This window comes from Lycorma delicatula, chromosome 1 (assembly GCF_047948215.1).
Source record: "Lycorma delicatula isolate Av1 chromosome 1, ASM4794821v1, whole genome shotgun sequence".
Classification (NCBI taxonomy): domain Eukaryota; kingdom Metazoa; phylum Arthropoda; class Insecta; order Hemiptera; family Fulgoridae; genus Lycorma; species Lycorma delicatula.
In genome coordinates, this window is record NC_134455.1 from 147017415 (window position 1) to 147040251 (window position 22837).

The 22837-nt window shown below is 32.0% G+C and overlaps 1 protein-coding gene across 4 annotated transcripts in view; it reads right to left on the reverse strand.

The window, feature by feature from the left end:
• The window catches only part of MED24 (mediator complex subunit 24), a 119463-nt gene that overhangs the window by 70433 nt on the left and 26193 nt on the right, over positions 1-22837 (reverse strand). For all 4 annotated transcript variants that reach the window (XR_012756170.1, XM_075364074.1, XM_075364065.1 and 1 more), the window contains exons 6-8: positions 12459-12555; positions 7917-8094; positions 2092-2248 (exon numbers count right to left, since the gene is read on the reverse strand). Coding sequence is in view for 3 of the 4 variants with exons in the window: in XM_075364074.1 (XP_075220189.1) it covers positions 2092-2248; positions 7917-8094; positions 12459-12555 (432 nt within the window). In the remaining variant the exon portion in view is untranslated. The remainder of the gene's footprint in view (positions 1-2091; positions 2249-7916; positions 8095-12458; positions 12556-22837) is intronic.

Sequence of the window (22837 nt, forward strand, 5' to 3'; positions counted from 1 at the left end):
AACCACCATGAAGAGGCGGTATGGGAGTCAAAAAATGACAAACCAGGCTTAGGAGCCTCTATATCGTGTAACGTATAAATGAAAACCGTGCGAAAATTCTGGCCATGAAAGTGACTGTTTTCACAATTAAATTTTGTTAAAACTATAAAAACCTAGATAACACCCCACACCGTCTCACGAAGAGACCACAATTTAATTCAGTCAGCATATGTGACTCCCTCTGGAGAAGGGGGCGCATTGCTCCCTCCAAAAAACTAGGGCCCCAGTAGGCGTGTTCCTGTTAGCCCATAAGGTGTTAGTACCGATAGGACTTCAGTGGACGGACTGAAGGGGAATATCACGCCAGGAGTACAAGGCTCAACAGCTTAGTCTCCCACGGTCAGACCCAGTAAATAAATTTCACGCTGGTCCACATGGATAGGAACGCAAATAACCAAATTCATCCATAAATAAAACTTAAAATTTATAACCGCCACTAAATAACCCATGAAAGCCGCCCAATAATAGAAAGATACAGCAGCAAGGGACATTGCCCAGGCTCAGTGATCTGTAGGGAGAAATATTGAAATTCCTGCCATTCTTGCATTCCATTCCGTTATAAGCCTCTGATCTTTTTCCCAGTATTGGTAAGGTTTTTGAAAAGGTTCTGTACCTCCACATCAACAAAAGGTTGATTTCTAGGAAATTACTGATGGGTAATCAGTGTAGTTCTTGCCCAGGCAAGGGCATAAGGGACACTATTCTTAAAGATATGGATATTGCCTCTCCAAGCGAGTCTTGGTATGTACTAGATATTTTCTTGGATATATCACAAAAAACTTAAATTTTTGGGCTTCCAACAACTTGTGGGGGCCTATGCCTTGTTTCAATTACAGAGGCATGAGTTGCATACAATATAAAATGATAATATAGTTTATTTCAGAAACAGGGTTACTGTTCTTCATGACAGTATCACTGAAGTAGGAAAGACCCTGTCTGAAAATCTACTCTGAATTGTCAAATTTGATTCTCTGAGGCGATTGAGAGTTCCCCGTAGTTTCTGTGTCACTACTTAAACAGGTGACTGGCTTCTACTGATTGAGGGAAATTTGAAAAATGTAATCAAGTTCAGGGCAACCCAGCATGTAAGGTTCTCATGTTGTAGAATCATCAGCATAAGATGATCTTTGTCCTAAAAAACCTCGATGATGTTGCTTAGAGGTTGGTTAGCAGATACATGACAGGATTGAGTGTTAATGACAGACCTACCCATTAGGTACGTCCCACTTCAAAAATATCTGGGTGTTATCCTTTATGAGAATCTTTGATTCTAGGGAGCACTTTTGATATGTCACAAAGAAGGCATGTGATGGTTGTGTGGTGTCTGTAGTCATCCATCCAGATTAGGGGTTGAATTTTAGAACTGCGTGTATTCTCGCTTGCAAGGCCATAATGTTGTACACTGTGCTCATCAGGGCTTATCCTTTGCAGTTTAAGGGTTGTTAGGATGTTTGGTTACAAGCCCAGCATGTTTTTATCAGTTATCATGGTTACAGAACAGTTTTGTGAAGAGGTGTTTCTGTTATCGCTGATATTGAACCAATGATACTCTGCTACAAATCACAATTTGCATTACATTGTAAAAAAAAAAACACATCTACTTACTCAGATTTATTTTTTTATGTTTGTTATGATTTGAATATAATTATATACTAATTTTCTAACTTCATTGTTCATGAATTTGTAATTTAGCATCCTACCAGTATATAATAATTATTATAAATAATAAACAAAATAAATAATATCATTTGCTACTTATTTTTCTTTTAAAAAGTGTTTACATTAGTGCTTTTGTGGTGTGCTTCACTTCATCAGATATATTAAAACTTAAAAATTTAAAAAAGAAGGATGTTATTTCTTCTTAGTCACACTGTTAATTTGAAGGAATTTTATTTGATGAAGCGGTGTGGACCATTAAAGCACTAATGTTTAGAAAAAAATAAGCAGCAAGTGATATTTTTATTTTATTTATTACTGATAATAATTATTACATACTGCTAGGATGCTAAATTATAAATTTGAAAATATGTATAAACATAAATATATATATACCTCGTGCTGTATTTGAATGAAGCTGATGCAAGACATGCGGCAATTTTAGAAATGTAAAAGCTCCCCACTGTGACTCTTCGCTGCTTTCAAGTACATCATTAAGGCTCATAAGACACCCACGTATAAGCTCGCAATAGAGACGAACATTGCTGTAACCCTGAACATAGATGTAAAAAGTGTTTTAAAACATTTATAAAATAAAATTTCCCAATTTTACTAACTTAATTCTATGTCCAGAAATTGTTTTAAATTAAGTTAAAAATTAAATAAAAATAAAACTATTTCTTTCTTACACTTTGACTGCAGATGTCTGGTACGACAAAGCCGTTACTGATCAACTGAATTGGTGAACTGTTATTGGAAGTTGTCAGAGTGATAAGCTATGTTACATCATAGCCTTGTCATCTGCAAATACCTGAATATTAATGAGATGTATTGATGTAGAGAAAAAATGGTTCATTCAACTACAATGAAACTTTCTGAGGGTCAAAACTTGGGAACAAATTTAATTAGCTGTTCGATTATAATTAATCTAAACATAACATCATTTGTTGATTTCAGAATCTCAGCTCCACTTGAAATGTGTATACCAAAACAGAAACATTCAGTAATAAGATTTTTGCTATCAGAAGGTGTGAAACCCAACAGAAATTTACTCAAGAATGTTGAAACAATATGGTAAAAAAAGTTTAAATCGCTGTAACCTGTATAAGTGGATGGAACAGTTTCATTCAGGCAGAACAAGTGTGACTCATCTCTATCACTTTGGAAAACCAGTTGAAGTTTTGACTACCACTCTGTAAAATTGCATAAATGATCTTAATCACAAAGACAGGCCAGTCAAAATTTCCCAAATTGCTAGTTGTAATATGTTGGAACTGTGCATTCAATCATTCATGTTGTGCTGAATTATTGCAAAATGATTCGAGATTCCAAGACAGTTGACTCAAGCCCATAAAGACACTTGATTTCGCATTTATTCTGAGCTCAAAGAACGGTTTGAAGTAAAAAGTAATGACTTTCTTGTGATTAAAAGTAGATACACCATTTTGAGCTCAAATCAAAACAGCAAAGTCTTGAGTGGAAACATCCAGATTAATCCACCAAAAAAAAATTCAAAGCTAACGCGTCAGTCAGTTAAGTGATGTTGACGATCTTCTGGAACTCACAAGGCCCAATTTTTAGTGGCTATTTAGAAGAACAACATACCATGAACAGTGAATACTATTTTAAAATCCTCCAACAGAAAGTGAGACCTATGATAGGTCAAAAACGTCAGGGCGCTCTCTCTAAAGGTGTGATTCTCTTCCATGACAATGCACGCTCCCACATTTCTCAGAGAATGGGAAAAATGCTTGAGAAGTAGGGTTAGGAGGTGTTGTTACATCCTCCTTACAACCCAGATCTTTCCCTGCATGATTTTTATTTGTTTGGCTCTCTTAAATACTTTTTATGTGGCAAGAAGTTCAAAGACAATGAAGTGATCAAAAAAACAGTGCACGAATAGTTCAAACAGCAAGGTAAAGAGTTCTACGTTGCAGGAATTAGAAAGCTTACAGAATGGTGGGCCAAGTGTCTAAATGTTGCTGGAGATTAAATTGAAAAGTAGTGTACGTTTTGTTGTCATTGAATGAATATATCGTTTTTTCTTTACATTAATTTGTCTTGTTAATTATTAAAGTCCCTTGTTGCAACTGACAACATATACAAAATACTTCACTTTCTGCAGTCAAGATGTTTCTGTATAATTAAATAGTATTCAATAAAATTCAATTAAAAAAAATATATATTTCAACGTATTTATTTTAATGTTTAATGATCAACATGAGCTAAGTAAAACATTCTTCAATTTTTATGTATCTTATATTAAAAAATTACTTCAAGTAATGACTAGTGATGAGATAAAAATATCCTCTATAACCCTTTTGGTATTTCATTACAGTTCAAACATGAAGAACTTTGATCTTTGTACACCTCATTGTTAATTGTTAAAACAAGCAAATCACACACTATTGGGGAAGATTTAATCTTACCAGCAGTAAAAGAAATAGTAACCACTATAGTCCATAAACCAGCAGCAGGTATTATCAACAAATTTCTTTGAGCAATAGTTCAGTGCAAAGACAAATTGATAAATGGCTAAAAACATCAAAGAATCATTATGAAATCATCTGAAGACTTGCCAGTTTTCAATTCAGTTGGATGAGTTCACTTTACCAACTAATGATGCATTGTTGTTGTCATACGTGAGATTTATCAAAGGTGAGAAAATATGTCAAGAACACTTATTTGTTAGAAATTTAGAGACAGATGCAAAGGGAGAAACCAAATATAATATTCTGGAAATGTTTTGTGAAAAAAGGAAATTCTTTTGAAGAATATTATGTCAACTGCTACTGATAGCACTCTGACTATGACAGAGCAACATAAAGGCCTGCATATATCTTTTATTAAAAAAAAGTAGATGGCAATGAATGTTTATCACATGTGCAGGTTTTTGAGTGGTTTAAGCATTTCCAAGATGTATGAGAAGACGAAGATGATGATCAAAATTCAAAACGATGATGATTGTTTTTTTTTCAATATTCATGGGATTGTGTACCTTCACTGGACTCCTGAAGGTCAAACTATTAATCAACATTATACTACTTTGAGGCTCTTGCTCAATTCTGTGAAAAAATAAAAAAAATGACCGGAACTGTGGAAAAACAAGTCATGGGTTCTTCATTAGGGCAACGCATCCACCAGCTCACACTGCATTGTCTGTCAAGCCAAGTATAATATCCCAATGTTAGACCATCTGCCTTATTCACCTGACCTGACACCACGTGACTTTTATCTGTTCCATAAGATCAAATCTGCATTAAAAGGAACAAGATTTCAGACTGTTGAAGCTGTGAAAAAAAAATGACACACATCATGAAAGAGCTCACAGAAGAAGACTTCCAGCACTGTTTCGAACAATGGAAAATTCACATGAAGCATTGTAGGGATAGAGGAGGGGTGTACATTGAAGGGAATAATAACTAAATATGTATAACTTAAAAGTAAAATATTTTATAGCATTAGTCTCATTACTTAATAACCACACCTCATATAACTATATAGATATAATTATGATTTTTTTAAGGGGAATTTTAATAAAAATACTTCCAAATATGATTAAATATATGTTTTAATTCCTCTCATTTAAAATGTAAGTTTCAACTCACAAACAGGATATGCCATATTTAAAAACAATAATTGCAATTGATGTGTTTAAGAGCGCATTTTAAAAACAGCAATTGCAATTATTATTTTTAACAGATGGTACATTTAAAAATTTTGGGGGTGCTAAAAAACTTTTGATTCTCAATGTGGGCAGTGGGTGAAAAAGTTTGAGAATCAATGTTCTATAGGTAGATCATCACTTTCATTTGATTCACCTTTTTCCCTAATCCTTCATACCTTTTTATACATATATTATCATCCAAGAACTTTACAAATAAAGCATTACTTGAATAGACAATTTTTTTAATAAATAAATCAAATGTTTCATAACTGAAGTGCAGAAAGAGGACAAGTTTTATCAATTTTTAATTTCAAATTAAGATTAACATTATAAAAAATCCTAACTCAATAATATAAAAATGACATATCTGTGTATGTGATCAAATACAAATATTTTACATGTTATTTCAAGGGTTTGATTATTCACAAGACTGAGTCTTGTGAATAACTACAGTAACCTTCTAACTACAGTAATCATCTAAAATGAAGTAATCATACAAAATGAAGAAATAGATAAAATTAATTTCAAAATAAATTAATTTTATCTCTTTCTTCATTTTTCAGTGATTCGCAGAAATACTATTTTTGGGAGAACCTTGAGTATCCATGATCTTCACGAATGTAAAGAATAAGTGTTCAGTAATAAGAGATATCAAGGAAATTACCAGAGTCTTTCTTTATACATTATAAAAGATAAAAATGTATATACACAGTTATGAAGCTCCTCCTACCATTTAGTTGAACAGTAAATTCTCTATTAACCATAGAGTGATAAAAATCAACTAAAATGTGGATAAATGAGTAAATCTGAATACAGTGATTTTAAAATTAAATAAACATCAATGACGAGTTTTTGGTTCATCTTCCAGCAAAATTTTCTTCAGACAGACAATTCAGTTTGGTCCTTATGCATTTTTATATTAATACAAAAAGTAACAAAATGTATAACTAAAAGCATTTTGTACCCAATAAGGATGTAGCCAATTATTATTTACAGTATTTAACCACTGAAATCTATGAGGGTTGTTTTTAAAGTAAGGTTCGTTTTGAATTTGCCGCCTACATATGTGATGTAAATAGATGACACTTGTGTAGTTCAGTTATTTCAATCAACAGTCAGCTGTCAGCAGATATATTCACAGGATCCATCTAAGTGATCCTGTGAAGAGTGAAGTAAGAGGAATAATCTGATTTTTTATTGTAAAAAACAATTCTGTAACAAAGATTCACAGGTAAAATTATGAGATTTATGGGCTGAAAATTAGGAGCAATGGTAAAGTAAGACGGGTGATGCTGTTCATTGGGAAGGGTAAACAAACATACATGATGAACATAACGGCCCAATGTCAGTGACAACAGATGATTTGATGGGAAAAGTTGAAAAAATTTGAGAAAACTGGCACTTCACTATGTCCAACTGTCTTTGATATTTCACAATCTTTAATTTATGAAGTTTTGACTGAAAAATTGGGCAATAAAAGATTTGTGCTAAAGATGGGTGCCAAATTGTGTTTTTAGGTGGGTGCTAAAGATGTCAACTGACACACATTAAGCAAAAGTCTCTGAAATTTTGTGGCACTATAAAAATGAAGGTAATGAATTGTTTGGTCACACTGTTACCAGAGATGAAACCTGGATTTCTTATTCCAACATTGAGAAAAAGCAGCAGTCAATGGAAAGCCGGTATTTGTGATCTAGACCAAAGAAGTTCAAACACAAATGTTTGGAAAAGAAGCTTATGGCTACTGTTTTCTAAGAAAAAAAAAGTCTTGCTTGTTGAATTTAGTGATCACAGGCTATTATGAATGCCGATACATATTGCAAAATGTTAAAAATTTTTAGAAAGGCTAAAAAAAACAAAACACGGGATGCTATCCTGTATGATTTTGTTTTTGCATGACAATGCTCAGCCACACATGGTAGGCTAAATTGAACAGTGAGGGAATTAGAAAAATTTTATAGGACATCTTCAATCATACATCCTATAGTCCTAACTTAGCTTCTAGTGATTTTCTTTTTCTTTACCTTAAACAGTGGCTTGCATCACAAAGGTCTGACAATACAATAAATTGAAAAATGGCGTTAATGAGTGGTTTAAATCACTGGCAGCAGAATTTCTAGAAGGAATGAAGAAGCTTATGAAATGCAATGCAAAAATTGTTGAAGCTGAAGGCAGTTATGCGCAAAAGCAGTTAATAAATGTAATTTTTTTCATATTTTCATATTTTTCAGTTTTGTTTTTATTTTAATGGACCTTACTTTAAAAACACACCTCGTACATTTCATCATATGATGGCAAAAAAGATAAATGAATGGTTCAATACATTAATGTTCACAAAGTTCAATAATTTTATCAATTACATATTAAATAATATAAAATATTTGAAATATTCAGAACACATTCTTCTCAGAAGAATGCATAAGCACAGATAACATAAACAAAAGGATTTAATACACACAAAGGTAGCCAAAATAATAGCAGCCATCAGTGACATATGTCTGAGAGATATACTTTACATCTTTCCTTGTTGAGAAAAACTATTCCAGTAAGTTACCTTTAATCTTTGAACCATCAACAATTTATTTACTAATGTATTAGTATCTGCACTTGGATTTAATAAGACTTCAACAGCAAGAAGTGCTTGAAGAACATAGGTAAGTGGTTCACTTGTATCTGCTTCTCTCTCCAAATTAACTAATCCATTAGTTCCAAGTTCTAAACTACACAGCTTTCTGGAAAAAAAAACACACAGGTAATAACCGATATAAAATAATAACTAAAGATATGTTAGATGTATATATTACAGCCTAAACCTCACCAGGTATTTTGAAAAAACTATTTAATGTTGGCATTAAGTAAATACTGAGCTTCGTTTAAAACAAGTTAAGTTCAGCAAACTTGACAAACATGCCAGATTGACCCAGTTCAGACTGAAGTTACTGACCAGATCCTGAAAAAAATTGCTATTAAACATTACTTGAGAATTAGTTTAGCCAATTCAAGAACAGAATTGGATGAATCTCACTTGTGAAAGTACATCTGCTTTTATTTGACTTATACGAGTTTGAAATTTAATTATCAAATTGGAAGGAGATTCTTCATTCTGCTTTACATCACATTTTATAATAATTTTATTCATACAATACAGGAGAATAATTTTTGTAACTAGGAGAAGCTGTTTAACAATACAAAAAAAAAATCAGTTATTTTTGGATTAATTATCAACCTTTTGACATTAGAGATGGAAACTCCCAAGAAAGGAGACTCAACTTTTAAAATACTAGACTACTGTGTGACATCTAAAAAACTAATACTTGTATAGAATATTTAAGGAATGGTATAAGGTGAGCAACTAAAGGTGATATATAAATGGCAAATAAGCCAGAGTAATAGGCAATTTCAAAGGAGGTAAAATAGTATTAAAACAGGAATTAATACTACTGCCACTATCTGTCTTCATTCTGATTAAAATATGCTGTTTATTTAAAACTTTGAAATTAATTACAAAGGACTGTGTTACACAATGTGCTTCAATTAGCACAACTGTGACCAGTATGCCTGATGGTAATACCACCAAAAGATGAGCACTACTTTTGAGGCAACAAAATCTAAAGGACAGAAACCACTAGAAGAAGGAGAAAAGTTTACACATGAAAGAACATTAATGTGGTTAGTTTAGTGACTGGCAGGAGTTCAAACTATTCTGTTAAATGGTATTCAGGCATTAAACATTTATATAAAGTGTATAAATTTTTTTTACAAAATTCAGTGTTTCAGTGCAGTGTTGAAATTACACAAGAATTATAACCAGTAAATTTAGAAAATAAAAAATTTATTAATCTTGGGCACAAATCTAAAGAAGCATATTTTTAATTTAATAGCTTTGTAAAAAAATAAAAATATCATTATGGACTGAATCAAAATTCTACATAATTTTACGAACGATCACTTTACAGTGAATGAGTGACAGAGGTGCATTATGTCATGTGCTGTCATACAGGCCATTCTTTTTAATTTTATGAAGATCAGTTACTTAGAGATAGTATGAAACCATCATTCAGACATTCTTTGTTGATCAAAGCACATTTTCTTCATATAGACTCATTTGAACAAGTCGGGGTTACCACTTTAGTCTATAGATATCCTTAAAATTACTTTTACTAAGCCACCTAATTTCTAACACATAATAATTAGTCATAAGGATCTCTAAAATCATAGTACACCATTTTACTTACCAATATTATTTGTAATTAAAGAAATCAACTAATTTATAACATTTTAAATTGAAGATTTTCTTGTTAAATCCTGTGATTTTTGCTGTTAAAAAATAAATAAAATGATTTTTATTGTTAAAATCATAATTTTCTATTAAAAACATGTATGCATCACATATTCTAATATTATATAAATATAATTATTCTTATATTTACAAAACATGAAAATATTATAATTTTTCTTTCTCGTAAATTAGCACAATTTTTTTATGTTTAGTTTTGAACATAAACTAAACATAAATTAGTTTATGAATGTGTAAAATTCTCAGTGTTGATATCACTGTAACTATTACAACATGGTAAAATAAAGGCAATAAATCAACATTGAATCAAAATTATATGATGACTAAGCCAATAACCACATAAATGATAATAAAAAAGTAATAAATCGGTCCACTGTTCATGACCAGGAACTGGATATTTGGAGGGAAACTCCAAGCATCTGGAGTTTCACAGGCATAGATATGCAAAAAGTAAAATAAGAATGAAAATCAGTAACTAACTACAATAGGGTATTTTTTTTTTTTTTTTGTTTTTGTTGGTTAATTATATAACTATATCACACAATGACCACTTTCATTTTATAGTTTGTGGTAAGTGGATAATTTTATATTAATATTGTACTAACTAGCAGCTTCCTGTCACATGGCAAATAAAGACATAATATACTAATTCAGTTAAATTCCACAGGATCCAAAACTAATCATAAAAAACACAAATTTTGTTTGTATAAGCCATCCAGTCCATCAACTAAATACACTAAACATTAAAAATTATAATTAACAGATCCACTTAGACTAAAAAAGTTCAATCCTTTCTATTAAAACCCAAATCTTCATAACTATCTAAATCAATCAAACAAATTTACTACTGAAGAGTTCAGAACAGAGTACAGACATTGAGATACAAACTTTCTGTTATTATAATTAAAAAACGTTGTTAATAACCTTCCAAACCAGTTTTTGTTTATTTTGTTAAATGTTTACTCAAACCTAAAATTTTAAAATAGTTCTAAATAAAATGGTTAACTAATGTTAATAGTGTACTGGATAAAGAATGAAACTCTACAACTAATTTTTGGAAGAGGAACAGAAAGTGCTTAAGAACAGAGCGTAAAAATGATTTTCATGCCTTCATGTACATGAAACCTTTATGTCGAGGTAAATTAATCATACCATAAATTTACAAAAAACAGAAACAACTCAAAAACTTATAACAAAATCACATTATACAAACGAAATCAGATCAAAAAGATAAAAAATTTATCTTTCAAAGATTCAAAAAATAACTTTCTCCAATAATATACTTCTTTACAGATGTAAAAAGAATGATTTTATGTTTCACATATTATTTTAGGCAGATGAAAACACAATAATTTCTTAATAAATTACAGTAGCTAGCAAATTAATCCGAGCACAGGAAATTTTTTTTATTTCTATGTTGTGGCTACTCTGCTTGACCACACCTATTTTTAAGTTGTCTGTGTAATGTGAAGTTACTGATCTTTGGCTATTTAGCAATTTTTACATTATAAATAGTGTTTTGTGAAAGTTTATTTTATTTTTTATTACAAAATCATATTTTTGTATTTTTTGTTCAGCGTGTCTTGAATATATAACAATGGACATAACTCCAAGAAAGCATTTGAAAATTGTTTCTCTTACTGAGCATACCAGTATGATGCAACAACAAATAGCTTCTATGTATGGAGTTGGACTAGGGATGTGAATGCTGTTTTAAAACAATTTAAAGAAACTGGTTCCTTTTCACCTCAAAGGAAAAGGAAAGGCTGTAAAAGAGAAACTACTCCAACACAGGATTGGCTATTAGTGAGAAAAATTAAACTTGATCCAAAATTATCTGCTGTAGACTTAAATTGAGAATTAGCAGCCAATGGAACAGATCTACATGTGACAACTGTTAGATGCCTACTTCTTGCAGCTGGACAGAAACCTTTTGGGCCAGCTAAAAAGCAGATTTTAATACCAGTAAGGTTCAAAAAAAAAGGCTCTTGTAGAGCCAAGGCACAAGCTAATTAGACCAAAGAAGACAGCAAAAATGTTATTTCCAGACGAGTCACAGTTTCATGGCAGGGCCAGAAGGTTCCATTCATTAGAAAAGCATCAGATGAAAATGCATCACCAGCTCATATCAACAATTAGTTAAATATCTCAGAAAAAAAATTCTTTTGGGGTTGTTTCACATTTGAAAGCACTTGTTCATTATTTCCAGTAGATGGTATATTGAAAATTGATGGATATACCAAGATTACAAAGGAAAGGGTTGATACACAACTTCAAAACAAATTCCCACTAGACAATGTGTTCCAAGATTTGGCTCAATCTGATACTGCCAAAAAAGTCAAAAAATTTTTCAAAGAAATAAAAATGAAAGTGATCTCATGGCCAGGCAACTCCCCAGACTTAAACCTACCTGAAAATAGTCAAAAAATGACTCTCAAAAATGAATTATACTGAAAAACAGACCTCATTAAAGCAATATCTGTATGGTTTCATGATGAAGAAATCAAAAAAAATAATGTGTAATATACTTGTTGAATTGATGTTAAATCATGTACTTGAAGTGATTAAGAATAAAGGAGGACATATTAATTACTAGAAATTCACCAATTGCATAGGTATGACCTTTTTTCTAAATAAGGTTACTTTTTATTAAATAACATGCACTCAGCTTAATCTGCATGTTACTATATAAGTGTGTGTGTGCATATATATATATATATATATATAAAATCCATGTTTCATTACAGATGTAATTAATAATAACTAAAAAAAAAAAAAAAAAATAGTTAATAAACTGACGTCAATGAATCTTGAATAGATTCTTGTACAGGTTTTGCATTTTGATTAAGAGTCACTTCAATTTCACGACACTTCTTAACAACTTCTGCATACAATTCTGAAATTAAACAAAAACAATTTCATAACTTTTAGTGATGTGCATAAAATATTTAACAAACACAATAAAACCAAACTTTATTCAGAAAAAGGCACTACTCCAAAAATAATGATTTCAAAAGACTGGATTTGTTTTTCACTTTCTAATATAAAGATAAAATAAAATTTAGTCATAACTGAACTATTATTTTCATACAACCATTCAGAAATGAAGTGAGGCATACAGCAACAGAATTGATTAGAAATTTTTTTGACATGACAAAATAACACTGATCAGCATCACCTTTTTTACCACTGAAATTTTTTATGACTTTATCACCCATAGCTTTTGAGAAATAGACTTTTATTATTTAAAAGTTATGTAGTGACAACATGTACCTTACTTACACACTATTTGAGTTACATTTTAAACATTTGGATAAATGTACTACAATTCTACTACGCAAGTTAAACGGAATATTGTACCTTAAATTCCTTAGTAAATCCATTTTTATGTTTAAATATTTTTAAATGCTAGTTGCAAATACTGATTTTGTTCAAGTGCATTCCAAAACTCACAACCCTGAGCTTGCTCAGGTTACAAATAGATGAAAGGCCTCTAGAAATTGAGGGTAGTTGTAAACATATTGAATAAACAGTTATAGACAGCTTACTAGCCTGGGTGTGAAAGTGGTGACCCAGTATATTAATAAAAACCGCAGCAATGGGTCACTACATAGTGGCAATTGTACATGCAACATTTTTCTTATGAGATGATTTAACAAGAAAGAAATATAAATCATTATAATCTCATAAGACATAATAAAATGTTTTATAAGATGGTACAGGTGAGATAACAGGTATTTGTGGTTTCCAAATAGATGGTACGTAAGATGGTACAAGTGGGATAACAGGTATTTGTGGTTTCCCAATAGATGGTACGTACAGAGTACTGAAAAGAAATTGGTTGGGCATGACAGCTCACTGATTACGATGGGGCCTAAACCTTCTGCTAGCCAGCACAGAAGGCTGCCACTACAGTTGATAAAAATTTCATGGGTCTTAGTAGTGTCAAATTCCAGCCTTCTAAGATTCATGGAGAGATTTTTTGTTACAGTAACAGGTGATTTGGGAATTCTTGGATACATTATGGTTCCCAAAGAGGGAATCGCTGAACATATCTGAAATACAGACTGACACTCAAATCATACAGTTTTTCAAAATGTGCAGCATCAATTTAAATTTATTACTACAGACAGTGTGGTAATAGATAATAATTTGAATATGCCCTGACTAAAAACCTACTGAATCAAGTAAGAAATATAGGATCTTAACAATTCAAAGAGTTAAGAATCTAAAATTTACATGTTAGTTTGTTCAAGCCAGGCATATTTCAAGAAATACTCAGTGAAGTGAAAAAATACAAATTAGATCTCACTGCTCTACAAGAAATTAGGAAGTTAAGAGAAGGAAGTATTAAAACAGTTATGCTTTGTTTATGTTAGCAATATAATTCGTTTTACTAAGGAATTACTTATCAAAATATAGGCACAGGATTTTTGATTCGAAAGATGTTCATCTCACTGATGAAACAAGTGGAATTAATCAGTGATAGGTAGCCTCTGTTGAGATTGCAGGGTAGATGGTATAATCATATTGTAACAAGACTGGTATAATGGACCGTGTAATGGATTCCTACCAATTAAGAAGAAAGTAGTAGAAAATATAATAATGGGAGAAATGCAGAAAGGGACTAAAAGGAACCCTTTTAGTAAAAGTAACAGGTCCGTTTAACAATTGTCTTTCATAATACTGCCCACTGACACACCTAAAAAAATGTTTGCTCCGTAAGAAGAGTTACCAGACCAGAGTAGGAATTTCATGGGATCATATTATTGACATAATCTCTCAATATCCTAATCTAGCCACAAACATACTACAATATTTTCATCAACATACATGCTCGAACTACACAGAAGGATGATGCTATTAAGGATGATTTTATATTAAAAATTAGAGCAGTATTTCAAGTTACTTTATGCAAATTGTGTTGCACTGCGACTGCAATATGAAAATAAGAAAAGAAGAATTCTTTTTCAAAACAATGGGGAAATTCAAATTTCATAATTGAGCAATTATAAAACAATAAAGTAACAATAGTGGAGTTAGACTGATACATTTTTCATTTTAAAGATAGTAATCAAGAGTCTGTGTTTTAAATATAAAGATGTATGTAAATGGACTTGGACTTCTTCAAATGGTCTTAGACATAATCAAACAGATCAAATATTGGTGAATAACAGATGACATACAAACAAATATTACATCATACACAAGTGCAAACTGTAATTCAGATCACTTTTTTGTAAAAGGGAAACATAAATCTGATTTTCTTGACAAACGTAAGAGAGATCAGACAGAAGCTCACAAAAGATTCAACAACAAAAAACTGAAGAAGAATGAGGACAGGATGAAGTACCACATGGAAATCAAAAATACATTTGTGGTGTTAAAAGATTCCAATTCAGAAGAGGATTCTGAGAAGGTTTGGATTCATAGGATTGCATAAGAGGAAAATAAATATTGTTCAAAGTATTGGTTCAGTGATAAAAAAATCAATGCTGTGATTGCTCACGTAGGACAAGTAGATATGGCTGTCAACTTCGAAGCAGTGTTTGGACCTCTTTAAGCGAAATCCACAGGAGTTTGTACATCAAGTCATCATTGTTAATGAAACCTGGATCCATTACTATATGACAGAAATCAAATGACAATCAAAACAATGGGTTTTTCCAGGCGAATCTGCTCCAAAGAAGGCCAAGACAGTCCCACTGGCCAGAAAGGTCATGCTATAAATTTTTAGGATGAGAAGGGAATAATCCTTATAGAATTTGTGGAAAAAGAAAGCACATTCATGGAACTGTACTGCAGCGAATTATTGGACCGACTCAACGAGAAATTGAAACAGACATGGCCCGACCTGGCAGAGAAAAAATGCTGTTTCATCATAACAATGCATCAGCTCACTCATCGAAAAACACTGCAGCCAAATTGTATGAATGGCTGTTACATCCACTATACTCGCCCGATCTGGCTCCCTGTGACCTCCTTTCTGTTCTCCAACATGAAAACATTTCCTGAGGGAAAAAAATTTGACTCAAACAAAGGTCATTGTCGAGACAGAAGCCAATTTTGAAGAATTTGACAAATTGTATTTTTTAGAGGGTTTAAAAAAATGGCAGGGACATTGGGAAAAGTATATCCTCCTAAAAAGAGATTATGTTGGAAAATAAAAAAAAAGTTTTCTGAAAACTTGCATTTTCATTCCTAACACAGGTACTTATTGATTCACCCTCGAATTTCAGTAAAGTATTGAACATTCGTGAGGAGGTGGGCATTGAGAGAATAGGTTCAAAATTGAGATTGCTGAAAACCCCACATCATTGAACCTTAATCAAAGAAAGGCAAAAATTAATCATAAACTTGAAGAATCATAAAGCTCAGAGGAAAGACTCCATACTGGAATTAATAAAATCAGGTGGGAAAATATTGATACAGAGAACCATAAGCTGTTATGAACAATTTATAACAAAGAGTCCATTCCAGCAGAATGGAAACAATTTATTACTATTCCTATTCATAAAAAAGGTAAATAAGGGAAATTGCAGCAATTGTAGAAATATCTCTTTGTTATCAACATGCCATAAAATCATATCAAATATTTTACTTTCAAGGTTAACTCCTTTTGTCTAAGAAATTATCGGTGATCATTAGTGCAATATTTTGAAGAGCTAGATCTAACAATAAATTAATATCTCTACCATCAGACAAATTTTGTAAAAAAGTGAGTAAAATCAGGAGGTTCAACAACTATTTAGAGACTTCATTTCATATGACCCAATTCAAGAGATAAGGTATATGAGATATTAATTCAATTTGATAATCCCATAAAGTTAATTAGAATTATTCAAGCTTGTTTGGACTGATCTAAAGATAGAATTTGAGTGTGGATGATTGTTAAATGGTTTATTATCCAATAAGTGGAGCAATTATTAGATTATTTTGATATTTGTAATGGCCTGAAACATGAAGATGCACTTTTGTTTAATTTTGCGTTAGAACATGTCATCAGAAAAATAGAACCAATGGTGGTATAGGTTTATCTTGAACCAAAACAACCTCATTTAAGTTATGCAAATGATTTGAATGTAGTAGGCAACTGCAGAAATATATTTGAGAAAAATGCCAAAATCATTATTAAGTATGGAGAAAGTGAGAATGAAGAGAAATCTACGGTTAATCTTCATATAAATGGGAGATATTTCAAAAGAATTTATTAATTGATATACCTAGGGATGATTCTAATGAGTCATAATTAAATTGGTAAGGAAGTTCAGAAATGATTACACTGATTTTTCCTCATGATGAAGTTATTAAACTCTCAATTACTATCAAAAATAGTTAAATTAAAATTTATAAATTAATAATTTTACCAGTTGCAATGTTGTGAGACATAGTCGTTCTGTTAAGTGGATGAAAGAATATGTAGAGTTTTTGAGAATAATTTCTGAGAAAAATATTTGGTTCTGTAATTGACAAACATATTGGACAGTAGAGGAAGCAATATTACTTTGAGCTGCATAGATTATATTCAAGTCCGGATATGTTAAATGATTAAATGTTGTAAATTGTGCGGACAGTACAAGTATATACACCACGTGAATGGGAAATGTAAAAGTAGCTGCTAGGTTTTTGTTTGGAAAACCTTTGGATAGACCTACATAATACTAGAAAGATAATATTAGAATGGATCTCTGAGGATTGGATACAAAGATCGCAATTGGATCAGGTTGGCTCAAGGTAAGGAGAATTTGTGACCTGTGTTAATATAGAACTTATGAATTCACAGAGCAATGGGTAAATAAATGAATATTCTTAAAAATGGTCATTGTCCAAGCCTACATTTCATTCTTGTCCAGAATGATAACTGGAAGTTACATTGCCTAACTAACAGGAGTTCAATGAGGCACAGCTCAAGAATAATTTAGTAAATAGCTTCCATTCATCTTACATTTGAATTCTTGCTTTAACAACAGCTTTAATAAAACACTCATCCAACAACAAACCAATAAATAAATATTTCATTCATAAAATTTAATAATTTATCCTTCAACAATCATCTGTTATTTATTTTTAAAAAAAGTTTTCAAACACTTTGAAATTTTAAAAGCTGTACTTTTTTATTATTCAGAAATGTTATTCTTAATACACAGTGCTTATTCATAAGGTATGAGCCGTAGACTTGCATTTAAATATTAACGGGTCTGAACATAGTTTCACGCATGCAGGGTCATCTATTAGCTAATTACAAAGCCACTGCAGTTGTTTTGGTACAGTTGTTGTTTCAAGACAGTAGTTGTTTGCCTGCCAGTGAATGCAGATCACAATATCCATGGCAAACATTTCTCCTGCCAGTTGTGAAGTCATGCTTCACAACTGAAATTCATCGGAAGTTGTGTCTAGTGTTTGGACCTACAGTAATAAGTGAAGGAGACGTTAGACAAGGGTGTCAAGACTTTAAAATTGGCTGCACAAATGTGTATAACGAAGAACAGCGCGGCCAGTATTCAGACCAATGAAATTGTTGAACAAGTGAACCGAAAACTGCCATGTGATCAGCGATTGATTATTAGTGCTCTGGCTGATGAATTTCTGCTCTGGCTTATGAATTTTAGACCTCTATCTGCAAACTGTGTTGTGCAAAGTGGGTACCAAAAATGCTCACCAACCAACACAAAGAACAAATAATGTGCAGTGGACAAGCATTTTTGGACCGCTATCGAAAATATGGAATAATTTGTTTTCCTACATTGTTATGGGCGATGACATGTGGAAATCCTACACCAACACAGAATCGAAACAACAGTCAATGCAGTGGCGCCATTCAAGTTACCCAAAGCCAAAAAAGTTTAAGCAATCTCCATACTCTAGTCAAAAAATGTTGGCTACCACTTTTTGGGACGAAAAGGACATCAGTTTGGTTGATTTCATGGAACATGGATCAACAATTACAGCTGACGTGTACTGCAAAACACTTACCAAACAGAGACATACAATCCAAAATCGACGATGTGTGAAGCTGTCATCCAGCATAATCCTCCTTCACGGCAACGCGCTCCTCACAACGCTGTCTTAACCAAGAAGATTCAAGATTTTTGTTGGGAACTTATTTTGACCACCCTGCACATAGTCCCGACCTTGCACCTAGTGACTACTTCCTCTTCTTGCATTTGAAAAAGTGGCTTGGTGGACAACAGTTTGAAAACGATGAGGAACAAGACTGTCATTGTCAATTGGTCCAATTCCCAGGTGGTGAACTATGCAGAGGGGTTAAAGAAACTGGTGTAATGTTATGAAAAGTGGTTAGAACTGAATGGCAATTACATGGAAAAGTGAAGTAAATATGTAGTAAACTAAAACTGTAACTAAAAACCTTTTCTCATGAGTTAATTTTTTTTTAATGACCCTTACTTTATGAATATGCCTCATATCATTTTTCTCTTTTTAAATTTTTCTTTTCTTCTAATATAAAATGTCATAATCAATTATATATATAGTAGCAAACAAATTAAATTGAACAAAGGGAATTTTCATTCTGTGCTGACTGCTTGCTGTTTGGTGTTTCAGGTTATGTTGTTAGTTCATATACAAACAGTATTACTGGTTTTTGTGCTTTTATAATTCATTGTCAATTAGTTTTTGGTGACCTTATGAGTTTCTATTATAAGTTTGTTATTTGTTTCCAGTTAATTCAATGGGTATAACCCCATGAAAGCAGTAAAAAACTGTTGCTCTGTCCTAACACATACAAATGACTACAATGACTGTAGTGTGGGGTTAGGTACTGTAAATGAAATCGTGAAAAGGTTTAGGGGAACAGGTTCCGTCTCTCCAAAGAAAAAAGGAAAATGTGGACAGAAAAAGAAAACTATGCCTACACAGGATCGATTACTAATAAGAAAAAGCAAAATTAATTCACGATTGTCAGCTATTGACCTTAATAGGGACTTGAGAGTCAGCGGGACTAATGTTTCTGATATGACAGTTCATACAAGATTGTTGGCAGTGGGAAGGATTGCTCAGAAACCTAAAAAGGTTATACTGACACAGGTTATGAAGACCAAACCCTTCAATTGACAAAGGAAAATAAAGAATGAACTACTGAAATGTGGAAAAAAGTATTTTTTCAGACGAGACTCATTTCTTTGTCCAAGGGGAGAGAGTAGCCTACAACCATAAGACACCAGATGAGAAGACTACTATGCCAGCACACCTGGAACTAGCTCCCAATCACCCAGCCAAAAAGATGTTTTACATATGAAGGACCAGAAGCACATAAGCCTATGGATGGGATGATGAAATCAGACCAATACATTAACATACGCCAAAGAAAAATAGTCCCACTTATGTAGAAGAACCCAGAACTCATTTTCCAACAGGACCTTGCACTACATCACACGTCAAAGAAACCAGAGTTCTTCAAAAACCAAAAACTTTGTGGCCAGAGAACTCCCCCGACCTGAATCTCGTTGAAAATCTACGGGCCATATTAAAAAGAAAACTTGGGAAAATGATTTGCACCCCAAAAACTGCCATTATTAGTTGTGATATAGGTTTGGATTTGATTAAGAAATTAAAAATCATTGTTCTACCTTAGTGGAATCAATGCCAAAGAGGATTAATGAGATAATAAAAAACGAAGGAGGGCACAAACTATTAAATTTGAGTAAGTTTGACTATTAACCTTTTTTTCTTTTAGAAATAAAATTTTCTGTTAAAAATACTGTGTTCGGATTAATTTGTTCACAACTGTATATATTCATTATACATGTATGTACGCATATGCAAACATGCACATATACATAGGTCCGAAGATGTTTAACTTTTAAGTTAAAACTAACAAAATATTTCTCCCAATATCTGCTTAAACAATAAAATGAGACTGTATTAAAACTTTTGGATTACAAATAATGGGGCAAAATGGTGGTTTTATATTCTTTTGACCTAAAAAAAAGGTAGTCACAAAAAGCCATACCTCTGCTGGCTACAAAGAAAACTGTTGTGAGCCTATAGGAACTGAGTTGAAAAAATAAGTAACTCATTTATGACACCTGCAAATAAAAATATAGAAACAAATTAACTACTCTCTTTGTTGTAGATCTTGAGAATAGAGAATAAATAGTTCTTCTAACAGTTTCAAAATCTTTTGTCACTTTAACTTCTTTCCAAAAACAGAAACGCACAAATATCTTCACTATATGCAATACAATGTTGTTGAACAAATGTGGGGTTAGTTTTAATTTAGTTGCTATAACGTTTCTTTTTCCCAACATCATGAAGATTCCATCAGAAATAAACATAATGAGCTTTTGCAAATCAATCTGGTTGTCTACATAAAATTGTAAAATTACAGAAACAATTGAAGAAGAATCACAAATCTTTAATTGGGTTATTCCACCAAAAATAGTTTTTTTATATTGATTAGAATTTCTAAATTTAAAATACAAAATTAAACATCGTTGTAGAAATATCTGTTCTTTCATCAATAATTAAGGTATGAAAATCAGCCATTTTAATTTCATTTATCATCTCTTTTTTTACTGCTCTATTAACTAGTTAAATGAAAAGGCATAATTTTTACTCCACCAACTTTCTGGTATTTTGACATATTTTGCAATGTGGATATTTATCTCTTGAACCAAAAGCAAAGAAATGTTCATTTTTACTGCCAATAGTAAATTATCAATTAAAATATTTACTTCCTCAGGATTTGATTTGTTTCACTCGCGGTCATCTGGTGTTTCATTTAATAAACATACTAAACCAATTGGTGGTATCAGATACTTTTACTTCTTAATTTTTGTACACTAAGTAGGATTTACTAATTAAATGGTGTTTAAAAAGTTCAATCTCCAAATACTGTCTCACATTGTTCCAGTAACAATATCACTATGTGCCTGTCCACGTCCACCCTGTCAATCACAATAATAAAAACAAATTATACCCATTTTCTTTTGAAACATAAATATTTCTTTTAACTGAATATGACTATTTGATGACTTTTGTAGAATCAGTTTCCATAAATTCACTAAGCTATTTCACATTAAATTCATTAGCGGCTTTTTTCTTTTTAAACTTCTTTCTATTTTTAACACGATAATTTAGTGTTTTGGTAATTTAATTTATTAACAGACTTAGACTTTAAACTATGAACTAAAAGGTTATTATTAAATGAACAATTAATATAATATTATAAAATTAATTATTTATTATACTGCTTATTTTTTAAAACTATTTTACTGAAACACTGATAAAATAAACATTTAATAACAAAAGTTGGTAATCAAATAATTATGATTTTAACACAAATAAGATATTAGCTTAAACACTGATACAATCTTATGCACATGTGGTGCCATAGGTGTGACAGGGATTCCCAGAACTAGCTGCACAACTGTCAAATGAGCATAACTATTTCATAGCCTCATAGTCACCACCGACAATTACTACCATCTAAAAAACTTTATAGTTGGTGGTTAATTTGAATTTAAAACACATTAATTTTTTAAGCATCTGCATGCAAAAATCTTATACACGCGAACATTTTTCATTTGAAAAATGAGTGTGTACTCATACGAATAAGTGTGCACTTAGATTTTAAAATCTAAGTGCACACACACGTGCACACAGCTAAGAGGGAGCACTGCTTAACAAATGACAATTTTTTAATACGTCTTTCATTGGGATCTTGGTAATTTGCTGAATTGTTGGTATAGCAGGAATTTTTTTTGGTGGTATACTAACTGAAGTGGCTTTCAGTAAATCAGTCAGTCTTTCCAGCAAAAATACCCTTTTTCTTGACTGAACTCTTAGTTAGCTCAGATATGGTGGCTGTGAGAGAAGCAACCTGATCAGATAACATCTGAACAAGATGTTTTAACTCGCTGCAGGATCCGCACTGTTGAACCACATTTCACGTTTCAGGGGCTTGCCCTGATATAGTGTCTGGTTTAACCAGGTTCCAGGAGTTCAGGGTTTTTTATATTCCCTTCATGCAGCCAGAAAAAATAGCTTCTGCACAGTAAAAATTCTGAGAATTACCTTCTTTTGTTTAAATGTTGGGCAATCTCATGACTGAGTTAAATATGATCCACCACAGTTGGCACATTTTTTCAGTATCACTGTGACCCTCTTTAGCATGTCAAGCATATACTGTAGTTTTTTATTAAGACGTGGCAGTGTGG